Source organism: Pangasianodon hypophthalmus, chromosome 15 (genome assembly GCF_027358585.1).
Source record: "Pangasianodon hypophthalmus isolate fPanHyp1 chromosome 15, fPanHyp1.pri, whole genome shotgun sequence".
NCBI classification, from domain to species: Eukaryota; Metazoa; Chordata; class Actinopteri; order Siluriformes; family Pangasiidae; genus Pangasianodon; species Pangasianodon hypophthalmus.
In genome coordinates this window covers 2457795-2474725 of record NC_069724.1, presented here as the reverse complement: position 1 = coordinate 2474725, position 16931 = coordinate 2457795, and the positions used below count along the sequence as shown (strand labels likewise).

General features: G+C 38.4%; 1 protein-coding gene across 1 annotated transcript in view; it reads right to left on the bottom strand.

Annotated features, from left to right (window-relative positions):
* Positions 1-456: 456 nt before the first annotated feature.
* Positions 457-16931, bottom strand: part of pof1b (POF1B actin binding protein) — a 30420-nt gene continuing 13945 nt past the window's right edge. The window contains exons 3-13 of the mRNA XM_026938690.3: positions 13475-13686; positions 13002-13029; positions 12729-12809; positions 12458-12550; positions 10306-10419; positions 8668-8820; positions 7804-7923; positions 7504-7632; positions 6478-6548; positions 4063-4180; positions 457-2644 (exon numbers count right to left, since the gene is read on the bottom strand). Coding sequence (XP_026794491.3) covers positions 2624-2644; positions 4063-4180; positions 6478-6548; positions 7504-7632; positions 7804-7923; positions 8668-8820; positions 10306-10419; positions 12458-12550; positions 12729-12809; positions 13002-13029; positions 13475-13686 — 1140 coding nt within the window. The 3' untranslated portion in view covers positions 457-2623. The remainder of the gene's footprint in view (positions 2645-4062; positions 4181-6477; positions 6549-7503; positions 7633-7803; positions 7924-8667; positions 8821-10305; positions 10420-12457; positions 12551-12728; positions 12810-13001; positions 13030-13474; positions 13687-16931) is intronic.

Sequence of the window (16931 nt, the reverse complement as noted above, 5' to 3'; positions counted from 1 at the left end):
TGGTATTCTGGCTGACATTCTGTGAATGAATCAAAATGGTGGCCAACCGTAAGTGCCCTTCCTGCCTATAATGACCTCATTCATGCGGATAGGAAAGCTTTTACTAAAGGATAAAAAAGGAAGAATGTGTCACCCCCTAGTGGACAAGAGGCTTACCACGATATAGCACTAGGTGACATGGGGTGGAGTGTGTGCCAAAATATAAATAAAAATCAATAAAATCAGGGTTATTGAAAGGAAAGTTCATTCAATCATCTCCAGTAAGTGCTTTATGCTGGTCAGGGTTGAGGTGGATCCCGGGAACGCTAGTGAGAAGTGGATGAGATGGATTTTCCCGCCTTGCGCTGAGCGTTCCTGGGATAAGCAACACCCTGAGAGAAAGTCATTTCTAAAAGCACCTTATATTTCATGACACATTTTAATAAAAAAGACACAATGAATGAAAAGCTGCACTGATTTACACAGGCCCAACTAGTGTTTATTTTAAGGACGCACTATAACAAAAGTCAAACACTTTTACACAAAGACGACATGCAGATATTGTGCATTACAAACTGTTAAAGGAAACTGAAGCATTTAAGAAGAGATTCGATGTCGATTGTGAAAACAGAATAATGAAAAATCTTTTGAACCCTAATGATGCCACCTGGAGGCCTTTTTTTTCTCCTGTTAAAAGCAGTTCTGTAATTCTTTAAAGTGTTTCCAGCCCTATAATAATAGCTGTATAATACAGTTATAATATGAGGGTACACAAATTAATATTATACTTATTATAATATTATAATAAATATACCAAACATTGTATTTGTGATTTGTAATATTGCCATTCAATTGATTTATAAAAGATTATGTGGCTTCTGTTTATAATTTTGCCAGGTTCTACTCAGCCCTGCCCCTTTTCCCTAAAAGGCAAATCATGACACATATGCAATCCAATAAATGAAGTATGGTCAGGCAAGGGGAAAGCGAGTCATCGTTTTTATTGCTATTGCAGTTCACCTTGCAGGCAGCAGAGGGAAGTGTAACAATCCCAGGCAGAATCAAACGTATGCATAGTTCAGATGATTAAAAAGAGAATGGCTGAAATAAAACAGGAAAGGGGGCTTTCGAAACAAAGGTTGATGTTACACTGTACAAAAATAAGAAACACGGTATACAGCAGATTTAGTCATTAATGCAGCAGTAGTAGTTTATGGGATCACACCCCTGTAATAACAGCATCGCTTGTTAGAAGTTTTTCCTCTTAAATTTTGTGTTGTACTTTGAAAAAAATCTTCTTCACATGCCGCTGATAGTAAACTAAAAGAAGCTGAAGATTAGTGATGTCCATAATTTGGGTCGTCCTTTTCGAATGACTGCCATTTAACTGCACTAGATCTAGTGCACTGCTACACTGACCGGCAACTTCAACAGGAACACCTGTAAAACCTGTATACACGGCTGATCTCCTGAGCTTTTCATGCATAACTGTCTCAACACATAAAAACGAAAAACATCCAGCGAGCACCAGTTCTGCGGACAGAAACTCCGTGCTGATGAGAGAGGTCAGAGGAGAACGGCCAGACTGGTTCAAGCTGACAGGAAGGCTACGGTAACTCAAATAACCACTCTTTACAACCGTGGTGAGCAGAAAAGCATGTCAACACATTGAAAATTGAGGTGGACGCGCTTCAAGAGCCGAAGACCTCATCGGATTCCGCTCCTGACAGCGATAAACAGGAACGTGACGCTACAGTGGGCACAGAGACTCACCCAAACTGGACAGGATTAGAAATTGAGCAGGCGATGTCTTAATGATAAGTGAAACGCTGAATTAGCAGATGTTCCTATTAAAGTGACCAGTAAGTGAATAGTAGATACAGTGTATGTATTTGGTACTTCAAAATTAGCGCTTTCAAGCAACACTTCCAACATCACACCATTTAAATGTCTACCTGTCTATTTTGATTGGAGACAACTACAGTATAGTGTGAAGTCCTGGGTTTGGACGTGAATCGGAGAATTAGTCAAACATGCATATTAGCTGCCACATTAGGTTTATGTTAAAAGTAAGTGGGAGATTTAGGGTTTAAAAAAAGCAAAAACCTACAACAACAAAACCCTCTTATGCTGTTATTGTTTAATACACCAATGGTCTCCTCAACCCAAATATTCTAGTCTCTTTTATTTCTAATAGTTAACTCATTGCCACATGCAGCCACAAAAAAAAAAAGAAAAATCCCATCACCAGTCTGCATTCACACGTATGTACGCTGCGCCCCATTCTACAAAGTTCTCCAATACAGAAAGTGTAAAATACATCGTAAACAGAAATTGGCTGTAACTGATGAAGGAAAGCTACATCCTTACGTCGTACATCACCACTAGATGACTCCAGTAGTTTCTGAACAGAGGCTGGTAGAGTTGAGGTGGCTCGAAAAGCGTGAAGCGGTCACAAGCAAGCTACAGCATTTAAACGCATCAGCACATGAAGCTCACATCCGGCTGGAACCACCACTACTCTAGAGCCCTGAAGTACAGACAAAACACATGCAGGGAAATGGGGTGGGAAGGGTGGAGAGAGGGATGTACAGAGAGACGGGACGGGTGAGAAAGTCGTTCCTGTCGGAGAGAAGCGTTGTCTTTAGGGTGTTGTAGTGAATTCCTGCCAAAAAAAAAAAAAAAAAAAACCCACAGTGATTATTACACTCCTAATAGACATTTCTTTATTAACAAATTGAAATCTATCAGAAATGCCCTTCTGATACTCCGTATGAGTCACAGGATCTACTTGCTTAAAATGTTCACTGCACTGGACATCAGATCCTTCATATGAATATCAAAGCAGCTGAAGCGTGCTAAAGGTATTTACGTTAACCCTCTGAACAGCAAACAAAATCTCAATACTGCAGCACTGACATCATCATTTCAGAACATAAGTAGTGCCATTTTTCATTAAACATAAAAAAGATGATTAAAAGTCACTGACCGGACAGTGTGAGGTTGTGTTAGTACAGTGTATGTCACTCTGTACATATCTAACAAACATCCTATTCTAATTGCAGCTAAGCTATATAATAATATACTATATAAACTTATAATTACTATAATTCTGACTCAGTATGAATGTACTAGTATTTGGATGGAGATATCTACAACACACACTCGTACACACTGTGATTGTGATTGTATTTAGCCACGTGAAACAGCGGAGAACTGTGACTGCTAAGAAGCGGTACAATTCATATGCAACAGGTAATTCTGCTACGATTAATATGCTGTCGCTAAGCTAAGTAAAGGTATTGCTAAGCAGTCTTGCTAAGAACAGATTTTAGCCTCAAGTTTCTCTCTTATGATCATCCTATATCAGAAAGTCGATGACACAGCAGGATTTATCACAATCTCTTGTACTGTAATACACATCCTGCACTCGACACTTTATTTAAGACATTTTATTTAAGAACATTTACTATGCAGATATTTATTTATTTAAATATATTTGATTATCTTTCATGGGATTACTCAGTGCAATACATACAATGCAATAGTGGTTAAATTGCATATTTATTATACACACTTTCTCATTTATGACCAAATACGTACACGTTATACACTGTCCTCTGTTCTCAGATCTTTTTTTTTTTTTTTTTTAAACTGTCTGCGTTGTTGTTGGAGCAATGACTTTCCTGTTATATTTTTTATCTCGTGTAAACTGTGACTTGACAATGAATCTAAATCTAAATCAATAACTTGTCTGTTCTGCCGCAGGTTTAAAAAATGACTCCGGCAGTCTCGCACACTGGCCTGTGTGTTTCTATCTTTAAATTTTCAGCTTCAACCGAAAGATAAACATTCCACTGGTGAAACTGGCACAGAAGTAAGACAGATTGACACATGCCTTGTTTACATGGAGCTTTGTACTGTTACTAAGAGCTTCTTCAGCCAGTTAATCTAGAAAGCCAGAAACTCTGGCAATCTTTAACGTACTGCCTGTGAAGAAAATGCTGCCCGAGTTAGCAACGTTCTCAAGGCTTTTTGAGGTGTGAATATAAATCCTCACTCCGGCTCCTAAGCCTACAGTACCTTTTTGGTCATCTCCCCTGTCTTCTTGATGACGATGGTCTTGGACTCCCTGACAGGTGATGATGTGTACTGATAATCATCACTCAGCAGGCCCAGGATCGGGTACTGGTTCTGGTACCTGCACCAGTGAAGAAAAGAACACAGTTCAGATACACATAAATAGTTAAGCATCGAATTTCTAGTCACTGAAACAAACAGAGTCGAGCACATTACATATAAAAAATTTTTTTTAAAAAATTCAATTATTTTATTTTTATTTTTGGGTCAATGACATGACATGAATTTTTTGTGTCCAAATCCAATATTTTCCTGTGCAGTAATGTAATTAATACGTGACATAGACCACATTAATCTACAATATCCCCCTAATGTGAATCTATTTTTAATGCATCAAAATAAAATTGATTTTAGTCATTTTTGACTAAAATGTCTAAAAATGTCAGGTGGTGCAACTATGCAGAAATAAATTATTAACAAGGCTAATTTAGTCAAATACAATTCAGAATAAAATAGTTTGGCATGATTTTATGTTTGAAACCTTTACATTCACAAAATGTTCCAAAATTGAGTTTTAAAATGATTCAACTCTTGTCTCTAAATTCTGATTTTATCACCTGTCACAGAGCATGACAGACATAAAATGCTTTTATTTTGGAATGCTTTTAAGCAAAAGTGGACTAGGTCTTGCATCATAAAGTAGACTTCAAGTGACCTTAATGATGCAATGACCAGGTCAGTAGCCCTTTCACAAACATTGAAATAATTGTCATGTCTGAGTCGTGGTTAGTCTGCTTCAAGTTGTCAGGTGGTAAGACCCCAAGAAAACCAATAAAATTATTATTTATAATAATGTTGATTTATTTTTTGAAAAATATATCTAAACATGATTTCAAGCACAAAAATTTACAAGGGCATCCAAAATGATGCCTGTTTAATTGGAAAAGAGCCTGACAAGTCAGGTGGCACAACCACACCTGGATTTAAACCAATCAGTGCTATAGATAAGAACTGTAACTGCAACAGCATATGTAATGCTGTCCATGTATATGAAACATTGTAAAAATCATCTTAAATTAAAAATAATAATAATAATAATAATAATAATAATAGTTTACAGTGTCTTAGGCAATGCAGATGCTAAGAAGAGTCACACATTTTCTGTAATGGAAAATAACCTTAATATTATAATTTTCGTTAATGTGTAGTTGCACCACCTGACACTGTCTGGATGGTGAAATTCTGAGCACCTTATTTGTCACTGATCCTTTTACATCGAGAGCGCCAGATGATATTCAACAACCAACAGTAAACATATGTTGCAGTATCAAAAACCTGGAAGTTGGGGTTAGGTGAGCCGGTGCAGTTCACTGCTTATTGTTCTCTGTGTAACTGTTGTTCCGGCTGCTTTCAGGTCGTCCTGCAACTCTTTTCGAGCTGGCTTCTCTTTTACCTTCCTTATCAATTTTTTTTCTTTGTTTATGCTCATACATACTTTTTCAAAGTCAAAAGGCACTAAGTGTGTAAATGTGAAACAAGTTAGCTTGCACGTTGCACCAAACCGTGCGTTCTAGGAGAAAGTCAAAGCAGGAAGCAAGAGAAATTAGATAAGACATTCAGTAGGTTTTACTGAGATTGTATCAGATTAAATGCAGTGATATGGAAAAAACAGTCCCACATGGTGCAAACAGCGCTGCTTCCTTGTTTAATGTTTTTATTTATAAAAGCCATGTGTGTGTGTGTGTGTTGTGTTAATTCACGCGTGGTCTCCACCCCCGTCTTTCAGTGGTTTATCTTCCCGCTGTGTCATGATTGTTCTTACCTCTTTTCAGTTTGTTGATTACTTTCCATTTAAAGCCCTGATGTTTCATTGTTTCAGTGCAAAGTCCTATCGTGCCCCTCTCCATGCAGTGTTTCCTAGTTCCGTGTTTCCTGTGTTTCGAAGTAGACTTCCCATTTTTTTCATCTCTGCCTGTTTATTTATCAACGATTATGAATTATCCTTTGTGTATTTCTGCCTGCCTGTTCTCTGACCCCCTGCTACGGGCTATGACTATGATTTTTGGGTTAACTATAATAATAAAATACATGCTGAGTGTACGCACAAGTCTGTCAAGAAGCACCGGCAAAATGAAACAAGATAAAAATCAAAAGAAAAAAAACACAAACAACAAAATGTTGCCAAGGAGCAGAAAAAAAGTAAAAAAGCAAAACAAAATAAATGCAGACGTGAGGATTTGCGATGAAGTGAAGTGAAGTGAAGTGAAGAGCTTCCTTCCACTATATCAAATGCACCAAAAATAAAAGCACAAAAAAAATTCACGAGGGTTAAGCACATCTGTGAGCCCATGCAACAGGTTTTCAAAATGTACTAACACTCGACGTCAAACTCTTGTTTAAGTCTATCCACACACTCACTTCTTAGTAATGACAGTCTGAGTGATGCTGCCGGAACTGTTATTCTTCTCCTGCTGCAGCTGTCTGATCTCCTAAAGCAAACAGCACAGGGCAAAAGTCAAGAGTGTTAAGAAGGTAAAGTACTCTGGGAGGCTTAGAGCTGTCAGTCAAACTCTGACATGGCTGAAGGAAAGTATAAAGTATCCTCTGGGGAGAAAAAAAAACTAATTATGCTAATGGAAGTTAATGGCACTAAAACTACTTATTTATAAGCATAACAGTGAAACTCCTCCATCAACAAGAAGAACAATGGATCACTGCTTGGTTTTGTTGAGACAACACAAAGCTCCTTAAAATACACTAAACATGACTAAACATTTAAATGCATTTAAAAACTATTGTCCCAAAAAGAAAAAAAAAAATAGAGATGGTACTGATCCGATACCCAGAATCGGATATCAGATCTGATAACAAATGGAAATGTTTACATACAGTAGAAAGAGACTTGACTGTATTTTTGTTAGTTAATTTTTTATCATATTTATACTTTATTATATTTTCAATGTAAATGATTTCTGTGTGAAAGCTGCAGGTTTGTGTAAGTCCTGTTTTTAGCTATATATCTTTCCCATATTTTTGTTTATCGTTTTAATTCTTAGTAGTTTTTTTAAAAGATGTATCGGTATCAGCTGAAACAGCTGACAGATTTCAATATCAGTACTGGAAAATAAAAAGTTGATACTGTGCCGTCTCTAGGAAAAACAGATGGCATGTTTACTGGCAATAAGTGAAGCCTGTTATGTTTTCAAAATGCTTTAAAGTTATGTAAGGTATAACAAATGACAGACTGTGCACTTATCAATCAATGAACATTGCATGTTTTAACTGTTCATAGTTATTTTGAATGTTGTGGATCGTCTGTGAAACAAGTTCATTTTAATATTAATTAACGTAATAGGCATAATAAAAAATGCAACAGCTTTCCGACTGTTTGTGTCCATGTCCGTGTGTGTGTGTGTGTGTGTGTGTGTGTGTGTGTGTTCGGACCTCCTCCTGGCGTCTGATGGTTGATTCGCGCTGCTCCAGTGTGTTCAGTAGCTCTGTGATCTTCAGCTGTAGGCTCTTATCACTGGAGCGCTCTGTAGTGTATTCTGTCTGGATCTTCACCACCTGAGACTGTCTCACACACAAATACACACATAAATTCGCTGTAACTTAGCTGTAATTCTGGAAAATACAAGATCATACCCGTTTACATTTATCAACATTATGTACCAACACTAACTACAGGATTTTTCTCTCCTGTTTAAATCGGTGCTGTGAAGCACAGTGACGCATCTCTCTCACCCGCATACTCGATAGCTCCCTGTCCTTCTCCTCTCGTAGCTCTTTCAGCATCTGCTCGTAATGTCTGGACAGCTCCTGTGTCTTAGTCTGCAGAGTGGAGCTACTGCACTGGCCTTCAAGCTGAAAAACATACACACACACATATAGCTATGAGGCTAGGAGGTTGGATTTTGGCAGCCTCCCATATGAATGGGACGCCAACACCAGACGATAAGATTTAAGTAATAATTTTTGCAAATTTTCATTTTCTTTTAGTCAGGTTAAATAAACTTCTTGCTGCTGATGATACAAAAAATAAACAAGTAAATAAAAAGTTTCTGCACAATATCCATTATTGTCCAATAATGTCCAAAACCACTTGAACACACACACACAACGTAATCAGCACCTCCGAACTCGTACGCACAAACGTCCAAGTAGGACTTGAAGGCAGCATTATGCTGTGTTCAAGACCACAGGGAATTCCCTGACGTCACAGAATCGACACTAACACTACTGCTGGCATCCACAAGTGTGAGTGTGTCATGATCTTCTATTTAATTCTACAGATCATGTGGTGTTTTTATTTAGTATATTTCCTCCTGAAATTAATTTCTGGCTTTGCCGCTATACTACACAATTAGGAAGTGATTTGATCCAACTAGGTGTTAAAGGTAGATTAAATAAAAACTGAAGAATATCCATCTCCTCTACAAACATAAAGTGGATGTAAAGTGCTCCTGATAATCTTTGTTCTGTTTGTGGAAGTATAAAATCATAGGATCATTCATAAGTGAATTGCTTATTGTTTAAGCAAGTAAAACGTGAAGGTATTTTTAAAGCTGTGTGCTAGTATCAGCTCAGTGAAGCAGGAGCTCCTCCCACCTTCTTGCGCAGCAGCTCGTTCTCCTGCTCCAGCGCCCGTTTGCTTCCTTCCAGGTCTTTGATGCGGAAATCCTTACTGGAGTCTGTGCCGCGGCTGCTCATGAGCTGTGTCTCCAGGTTGCGCTGGGTGGCGGTGCTCTCTTTCAGAGAGATCTGCGTACGACGTGCAAAATTATCAAATAACTCCAGTTAATAAATAAATTAAATAAGTGCTCAGTGCTCACACGAGTGAAACGCTCTCTCGCGCTCAGCCGTTTGCTCACAAATACCTTCACAGAATTCACAGCACATTCTTAAGGACGACGCTCGCTCATACTGACCAAATTCATTATACATTTTATTTTTTTTTTTTTCTAAATTTGACCTTTTTCTGTATAAAAATATTTTAAAATGAGAAATTAAATCTATAAACATTTTTAACATTTTAAACATTAAGCTGCTTCCAGTCGGTTTGGATGATAAAAATATAGTAATTAAATAAAAAAGTTATTACAATATCCACAATATCTAAAAAAAAAATGGATTAGGGTTTTAATTTTTTTTTTTTTTTTTTATCAATATTGTATTGTCATAATGCCCTAGCATCATGTGGTATCAGACAGATGCTGGAATTGGAGCATTTTTTTTACGAGTATGGGGTACAAGTACAGTACTGGGCAAAAGTCTTGGCACCTTTTTTTTTTTTTTAGTACAAACTTTGTTATAGATTTGTATTTTATGACTTCTACATGATTGATTCAGTACAAAAACTTTTTAGATTTCCAAACATTAGTTTAACCACACACAATTAAATGTTACAGAAAAATGTTTGTATGTCAGTAAAGAAAGCAGCAGATTCCATAAGAGACACTTTTCAGATAAAAACCTAATGAAGGCTGCTGGGTTTCGCTGCAGAAATAAGAAGCGAGTCGACAGTCAAAGTCTCCAGAAGAACTGTGGCTGCTTCTGCAAGATGCTCAGTAACACTTCCAGCTCATTTCCTTATAAAACTGCACACACTGTAGATACACCTGAGATACTATTTTTTTTCTAAAGCAAAGGATCATCACACCAAATATTGACTTTGTTTCATTTATTACTGTTTACTGCTCTTTACAGTATTCTTTTTAATGTAGAAACATTTAATTTCATTATTTTTGAAGGCATCTTTGCTCTACAGCATTTCTTTGCATGTACCTAAGACTTTTGCACAGAACTGTATATGAGCTTGGTATATAAGCACCGATACCTAGTAGCAGTACATCCCTACTTTATAGTTACATTTAATGTTGTGGAACTTTTGCAACACAAGTTACTTCCTGATAGCACTTAAGCTATAGAGGCACCAGTCTCTGTTTCGTTTCTCTCAAAGTTAACAAGACAAAAATTACTGTTACAAAAATGCTAAATCAACATGTCCTCGCAGAAAACTCCACAATGTCAGTGATCACACACTTTTTAACTCCATTTCCACTTCCAGCAAACAAGTCTCTTTGTAAGCTGTTACTGTAGAAACGATAATGTTTCAGAAAGAGAACATTAATTCAACAGCACTGTGGTAAAAATGCTTTAAGATGGTTCCCTAATGATAGTAAAGTACCTGAACTCTATTACTTTCCAGTGTACATGCTCTCCACATGTCCTGCTGACGGTTCGTACCTGTAGCTGTCGGTTGTTCTCACGTACAGATTCCATCAGTCTGTCATACTGCTGCGCCTGATCAGCCTTAAAGCTCAGGTCTCTCTCCAGCTGCTCTTTCTCACTCTCCAGGCGCTGCGCACACAAGACACAATTAATACTGTCATATCATCTTACAGGTATACACTCACCAGCCACTTTAATAGGAACACCTGTACACCTGCTCATTCATTCATTATCCAAGGCACCAATCGTGTGACAGCGGCGCAAGGCGTGAAATCACCTAAATACAGGAAATGCCTTGGTGATGAGAGAGGTCAGAGGAGAATGGCCAGACTGGTTTGAGCTGACAGGAAGTCTACGGTAACTCAAATAACCACTCTTTACAACCGTGGTGAGCAGAAAAGGATCTCAGAAAGCACAGCACATGGTTGAGCTTTGAGGCAAATGGGCTGCAACAGCAGAAGACCACATCGGGTTCCACTTCTAGTGTAGTCTTCTGCTGATGTAGCTTATCTGCCTCAGGGTTCAGTCGTGTTGTGCATTCTGAGATGCTTTATTGCTCACCACGTTTGTAAAGAGTGGTTATTTAAGTTAGTGTCAGCTCGAACCAGTCTGAGCTATCTGTTCTTTACTTTTCACAACACTCTGTGTAAACTCTAAAGACTTATTGCATGAAAATCCCAGGAGATCAGTAGTTTCTGAAACACTCAGACCTCCTATCTGGCACCAACAACCTTGCCAAAGTCACTGAGATCACATTTTTCCCCGAGTCTGATGTTAAACAAGCGCTTGACTCTATCTGCATGATTTTATGCAGAGCGATGCTGCAATGTGATTGGCTAAGTGCAGGAATCAGCCTATTAAATTGGATGGTTAGCGTATATCCAATACTGCATGATGTATCGGAATGCATTCCAGATGATTTTAAGTGAATCCTACCTGTGTGTCCAATAATTTCTACAACACAACAACAACTGTAACTGGGTGTTTCCTAATAGTTCCATGCCAAGTATACTTATTTCAAGCTCACACCTACATTTATAACTTGTAACTGACTGGATGTTTTCCTCAAACGTTTGATCTATGACTTCAGTCCACGTCTTCAGCTTAAAAGCAAGTGGCGTGGTACATATGAACAATGTTCCAACAGTTCCATGACTATAGATCTTTCTATTGCACATACCTGCTTCCAGGAGATCACTGATTTTAGGAAATGAAACCTTCCAGGGATCTTCCTCTGACATGAATCACTCTGGTGTTGTCACAGAGCTCTTAAGAGTGTACTTGGACTAATAGAGTAGTTAAACCTGTCATGTCTAACTGATATTAAAGCAAATTTTTATGAAAAGAGAACCTTGGCATTTAAAAAAGTTATGTTCAACAACTGCCAGAGCTGATGCTTTTGGCTAACATTTGAATTCCAATCTTCACAACACAAATCAACAGACTGCGTCTCAAGAGGCAGAAACATTTACACAGTTAAAGGAATACTCTACTGATTTTCAACCTAATCTCTATCTACCACAACTCTAGTGTGTATATGATTAACATGGACAAAAAAAATTCAATGGGCTTCTCTAAACTCAGAAAAACAACAGAAAATGTGTTTACTCAAAACTCAGTCATAATGGATGTCTAAGGGCAGTTGTTGGGGCAGTGGACAAACACGTATGTTAAACATTTTTGTAGAACATCTTCATGAGATTAGAAGGTGCCCACCCTAGAGTCAGATTCCTGCTTGAACCTGATGTGCAGCCCATCCACATGCTGCTTTTCTGCTCACGACGGTGGTAAAGAGTGGTTATTTGAGTTAACGTAGCCTTCCTGTCAGCTTGTTTCTTGATGTTTTTTGTTTTTCGCACCATTCTGCGTAAACTCTACAGACTGTTGTACGTGAAAACCCCAGCAGTTCAGCAGTTTCTGAAATACTCGCCCTGGTCAACGTCACTCAGAACACATTTTCTCCTGATTTGAGGTCTGATGTGACCATTACATGGAAAACACCATGAATGAGCAGGTGTACAGGTGTTCCTAATAAAGTAGCCTGTCCTCGGTTTATTGCACAAACATGCTTGATAAAGAAACCCTTGAAAATTGCTAGATTATTTCTTCAAGTCAGTGACTCTGCAGTAAAGCGAGAACAACCGTAATGTGAGGAGGGTGCTCTCACCCTCAGATCATCCTGCAGGTGCACCAGCTCTTCTCTCAGGCTGCTGAAGGTGCTCAGAAGCATACGCATGCTCTTGTCAGCCGTCATGCGCGTCTGAAAAGAGACACTTGCGTCACTTGGTAAACCGCAACAAAGACTAAACATGCTGGTATTGTTATTAGACAGGAATGTAAGGGTGGGGCTGTTGGGAAAAGGGTGGGGCTGTAAAGGAGTGTTGATTATTTCAAACACGCACGCACACACACACACACACACACACACACACACACACCTGCAGGAGGTAGCGGATCTGCTGCTTCGTCAGTTCAGACACTCCTTTAGGAATGAGGTGTTCGATGTCTTCTTTCTCCGCCTATCACAGTGACAAATGTACAACGCACACACACGCTGTTTATTTCATAACATTTCAATTCTACGGAACTGATTTTTTTTCTACTTAGTATTTCAGTGTTGAAGTGTTTATGCAAATACACTGTTTGGCAATCTAAAGACTAACTTAACTCAGAGTAAGTGCCTCTGAGGTGCTGACGCTGCCACTCCCTACCTTATAATCGAGGTCCTGTAAGTGTTTTCTGCAGGAGAGAACATGACAAGACATGAGCAGCAGCTTCATAAGCAGTTTGAAAAACAGACTCAGTGAAGCAGTCAGACGTTTAAAAAAAAAACCCAAAACATTCATTATGTTTAGTCTGTGATTCTCATTATTCATAGCATGCACAGAAAAAGGAAAGGTTTTGCAAATACTCTGGTTTCCTAGGAAAGCACTAAAGATTAACACATGACCCTTTTCCCTTTTTCTTTACAGAGTTAAGATAAGGTGTGTTAGCTTGCAGAGATAACTGAGTATGTTTGAGATAAGAGCCTATTTAAAACAAGGGAAAGCAGTATAATGGACAAAAAGCTAACCTAAAAGATGCATTATATTTCCACTGTATTTTTTTTATTATCCTTTTTATGCTTCGGTCTTAAGCAATGAATGAAATTGTGTGAGAAGTAAGGAGAAACTTTTGCTCGCACCGTCCACGGATCTTGGCCACATGTTCAGAGATGCAGGTGTGGATGTCGCAGTTTTTGCGATAGACCTCAGCAAGGAGCTCGCCAAAGAAGCGCGTGTCGAGTTTGGCCACCGGTTCGAACTCGAAATCCGTCTTCACTTCGCTCTTCAGGTGATTCTTCACATCGATACTGATGATGTCCTGCACGCTGCTGCTTCTGCTGCTCTCCACCACCTTCAGATAGACGCAAAAACATATACAACGTGTGAGCCATGAAAGTGCACACTATATACTCTAATGATTATTATGCAGATACAGATGTGGACTTCCATTATGGAATATATATACCAATCCATTTACAAATAACATACAAAGCACTCCCCTAGTAGTCCCTCAAGCTAAGAAAAACGTGGATTAATGGCAAATAAAAAAAGGTAATGGAATTTCATACTCCAGAATAAGATCCCTGTAGGCTTGTGTGAAATTGATTTTTGCCTGCTCGTGATTTTCCATTTTATAAAACCGTGATAAATGATTTAATCGTCCAGGACGACAGCTTAAAAAAGACAAGAAAATTAGCATTTCTTGCCCAAAAAAAAAAAAAAAGCATACACTGCATTTAATTGCTTTCCAATTATCATCATCTGAAAAATTTCAATAAAAAAGACAAAAATTTGGACTCTTTAAATGGATTAAATAGGCAGACAATAAAGTGTAATCTAACCCTTATCAATCCATTTAAAGAGTCCAAATTTTTGTCTTTTTTTTATTGAAATTTTTCAGTAGCATCCCTAATAAATAGAGTTAACTGCTGTTAAATATATACTTGTCTAGCGTTAGCTAAGTCAAATTTAGATTGATAGATTTTATTTCATATCAATAAATATTTAATATTAGAGAGTTCAAAACACGTATGCAAATTGGTTCATTGATGTCAAATTGCGTAACTCCGATGTGTAAAGACTGGCAGGTCTGGACACAATATAAGCATACCTGAATATCGCTGCAGTGTAAAATTGTGTACAGAAAATAAAATTGTTCTATCACACAAGCCAATTCCTCAGACAGAAAATTCTGTTTCAGTTACCACAAGCACTGCCTTACTGTACAGCCTCAGTAGGTTGCGCACCTGAATAATTATAACTCAGCATAAAAGCAGGTGGTCAGTTGTTGACCAGACTCTGCTGCCTTTTGTCCCAGAAGAACACAGCAGATACGGTCACGTGGTCACGTGGCCACGTTCCTGTAGAGTGCCACAGGGCCAAATCTTTCTGCGTGACTTTTTCAACAAGCATGACAGGACCCGGGGACGCTCTGACTGACCTGAACTGGACCTCAGTTCCATAGAAAACGTGGCATTATTTGAAGCTGGGATGGGTGACATGACGAAAATATCATATCGTATTTATACGATACACAATGTGTCATGATATATAGGTTTCCTTCCAAACTGTGAGCAAAACAGTAGTGGTGCATTTAAAAAACAAACCTTTATATTTTATACTTTTCTTTACTGACTGTAAAAATAAATTAACACTAAAAAGGAGGATATAAAAAAATAAAATTCTGTAAAAATAAATAAATAAATTGCCAGATTAATAATTTTACAGATTTAAACTGTTGAAAATCAGCTGCTAGTTATTAAAAAAACAAAACATGTAAAAAGTCACAATGCCTCAGGAAAGTATACTCTGATATAATGGATCACAATATGAATATTATAGTCATATCTGTCCATATTTGGAACAGCAGTTGAAACCCTGAAAGTAGAAGAGTGGGGAAAAATTGACCAAAACGATCTCTTTTTTTTCACCGCAGTTTCTCCCTAATTTGGGATTACCCATTCCCGCCCACTAGCTACCTCTCCATGACAACTACTAAGCGGGGGTGTGGCAAAAACATGCTTCCTAATAGACACACATAGCCATCTGTTCGAACTGCTGCTCACGCTGCATCACAGGGCAGCGTAACACGCATGGACGAGAGCGCTCTCTTCCGCATACATGAGCTCACAGATGCTTACAATTGGCTATTGTTGCCTGTGATTGATGGGGAGAGAGAGTATGCTCCGCTCACACACCCACCCAGAGAGCATGGCCAATTTTGTTCTCTTGTTCTCTTTTGTTCTCATCGGCAATGGTCTCATCGGGCTTCGAACTCGTGACCTCCCTAAACAACTAAAGGGTCAACACTTTTCTGTTGCGCCACTGTGGGAGCCTGTAGGATTAACACTGTTATCATACCTGATGATTTCTGAACCATGACTGCACTTGTTACTTTATGGTGGCATAGCCCAAAAAGAGAGAGTGTATAATTGTGCAATTTTAATCCCTTGGAATTACTAGATACACTGGTAATGCTCGATTGCTCTAACTGTCACTTTTTTAAATCTCATTATAAAATGGTGCTGCCCAGAAAACTAAACCTTGCAGTTTCTATTGGCACCTGAAACAGAGGCGTGGCAAAGCAGTCAGACTGGATTCCAGGGAGTAGTGAGAGTCATACACACATGAAAGATTCACTTACGGTCAAGCGGCGCTGCACGGAGAGGAGCTGAACCCGAGACAGCGTGTACTCTGGCTAGTGCTGACTTGTTTAAAGACTACACCTCTTCTCTGTCATCGCCCAATTACTTTCACTTACTCATCCCGGCGCCGTAGCACAGCTAAGATAACTATTTTGTACTGGATAAGCCCAACCATAATGCAAGTCACAACACGGATAATGATTTAAATAGACTAGCAGTCAGTAGGAGTGGACAAATACAACTTGCTATTTGCTTTGCTTTGGTCTCATCGCTGCAGAGCTCCCTCGCTGTCTGACACGAAAACAGACAAAATCTTGAGTTCATTAAAGTGAAATAAAATCTATCAATATTAATTACGACTTAGCTAACATTAGACAAGAAGACAGTTACCATCAGTTACTATATTTCTTAAGAATGCCACTGATATTATTTTGGATCAAAATGGCTGAAAGAGAAAAAAAAAAAAGGATGAAAATTTTGGCCAGAAAAAAGTGTCAGATCTAATACTTTAATGGCGATTAATGGTGATAATCAGAAAATGATTTTTAAAAAAACACAGTCAAACACTTTGAGCAGCAGATCAACAGAGAAAATGTCGGCCATGTGGACATTAGACAAGCGATTTGTAAAAGGATTATACTGAAAATGCACCGTTAAATATATACTTGTCTAATGTTTTTTTACTGCACATACTGCAGAATCACCTAAAAATCCACCATCCAGCTGAGATTTCATGATCGCCACCGCCTACAAGCAGTTCCTGACTACACAGCTGGTAGTGATATTATACCCTCCCCCGCTCTCCTTAAACCTGAAATGGTGGAAATGTTTGTTTTCCTGGTTTTTTTTTAGGCTATCCTTCCGGACGATCAAATCCTTTATCCTTTAGGTTGTAAAACGGAAAACGTGAGCGGGGATGAATCAATACCACACAAGTCTATGTGCAATTATA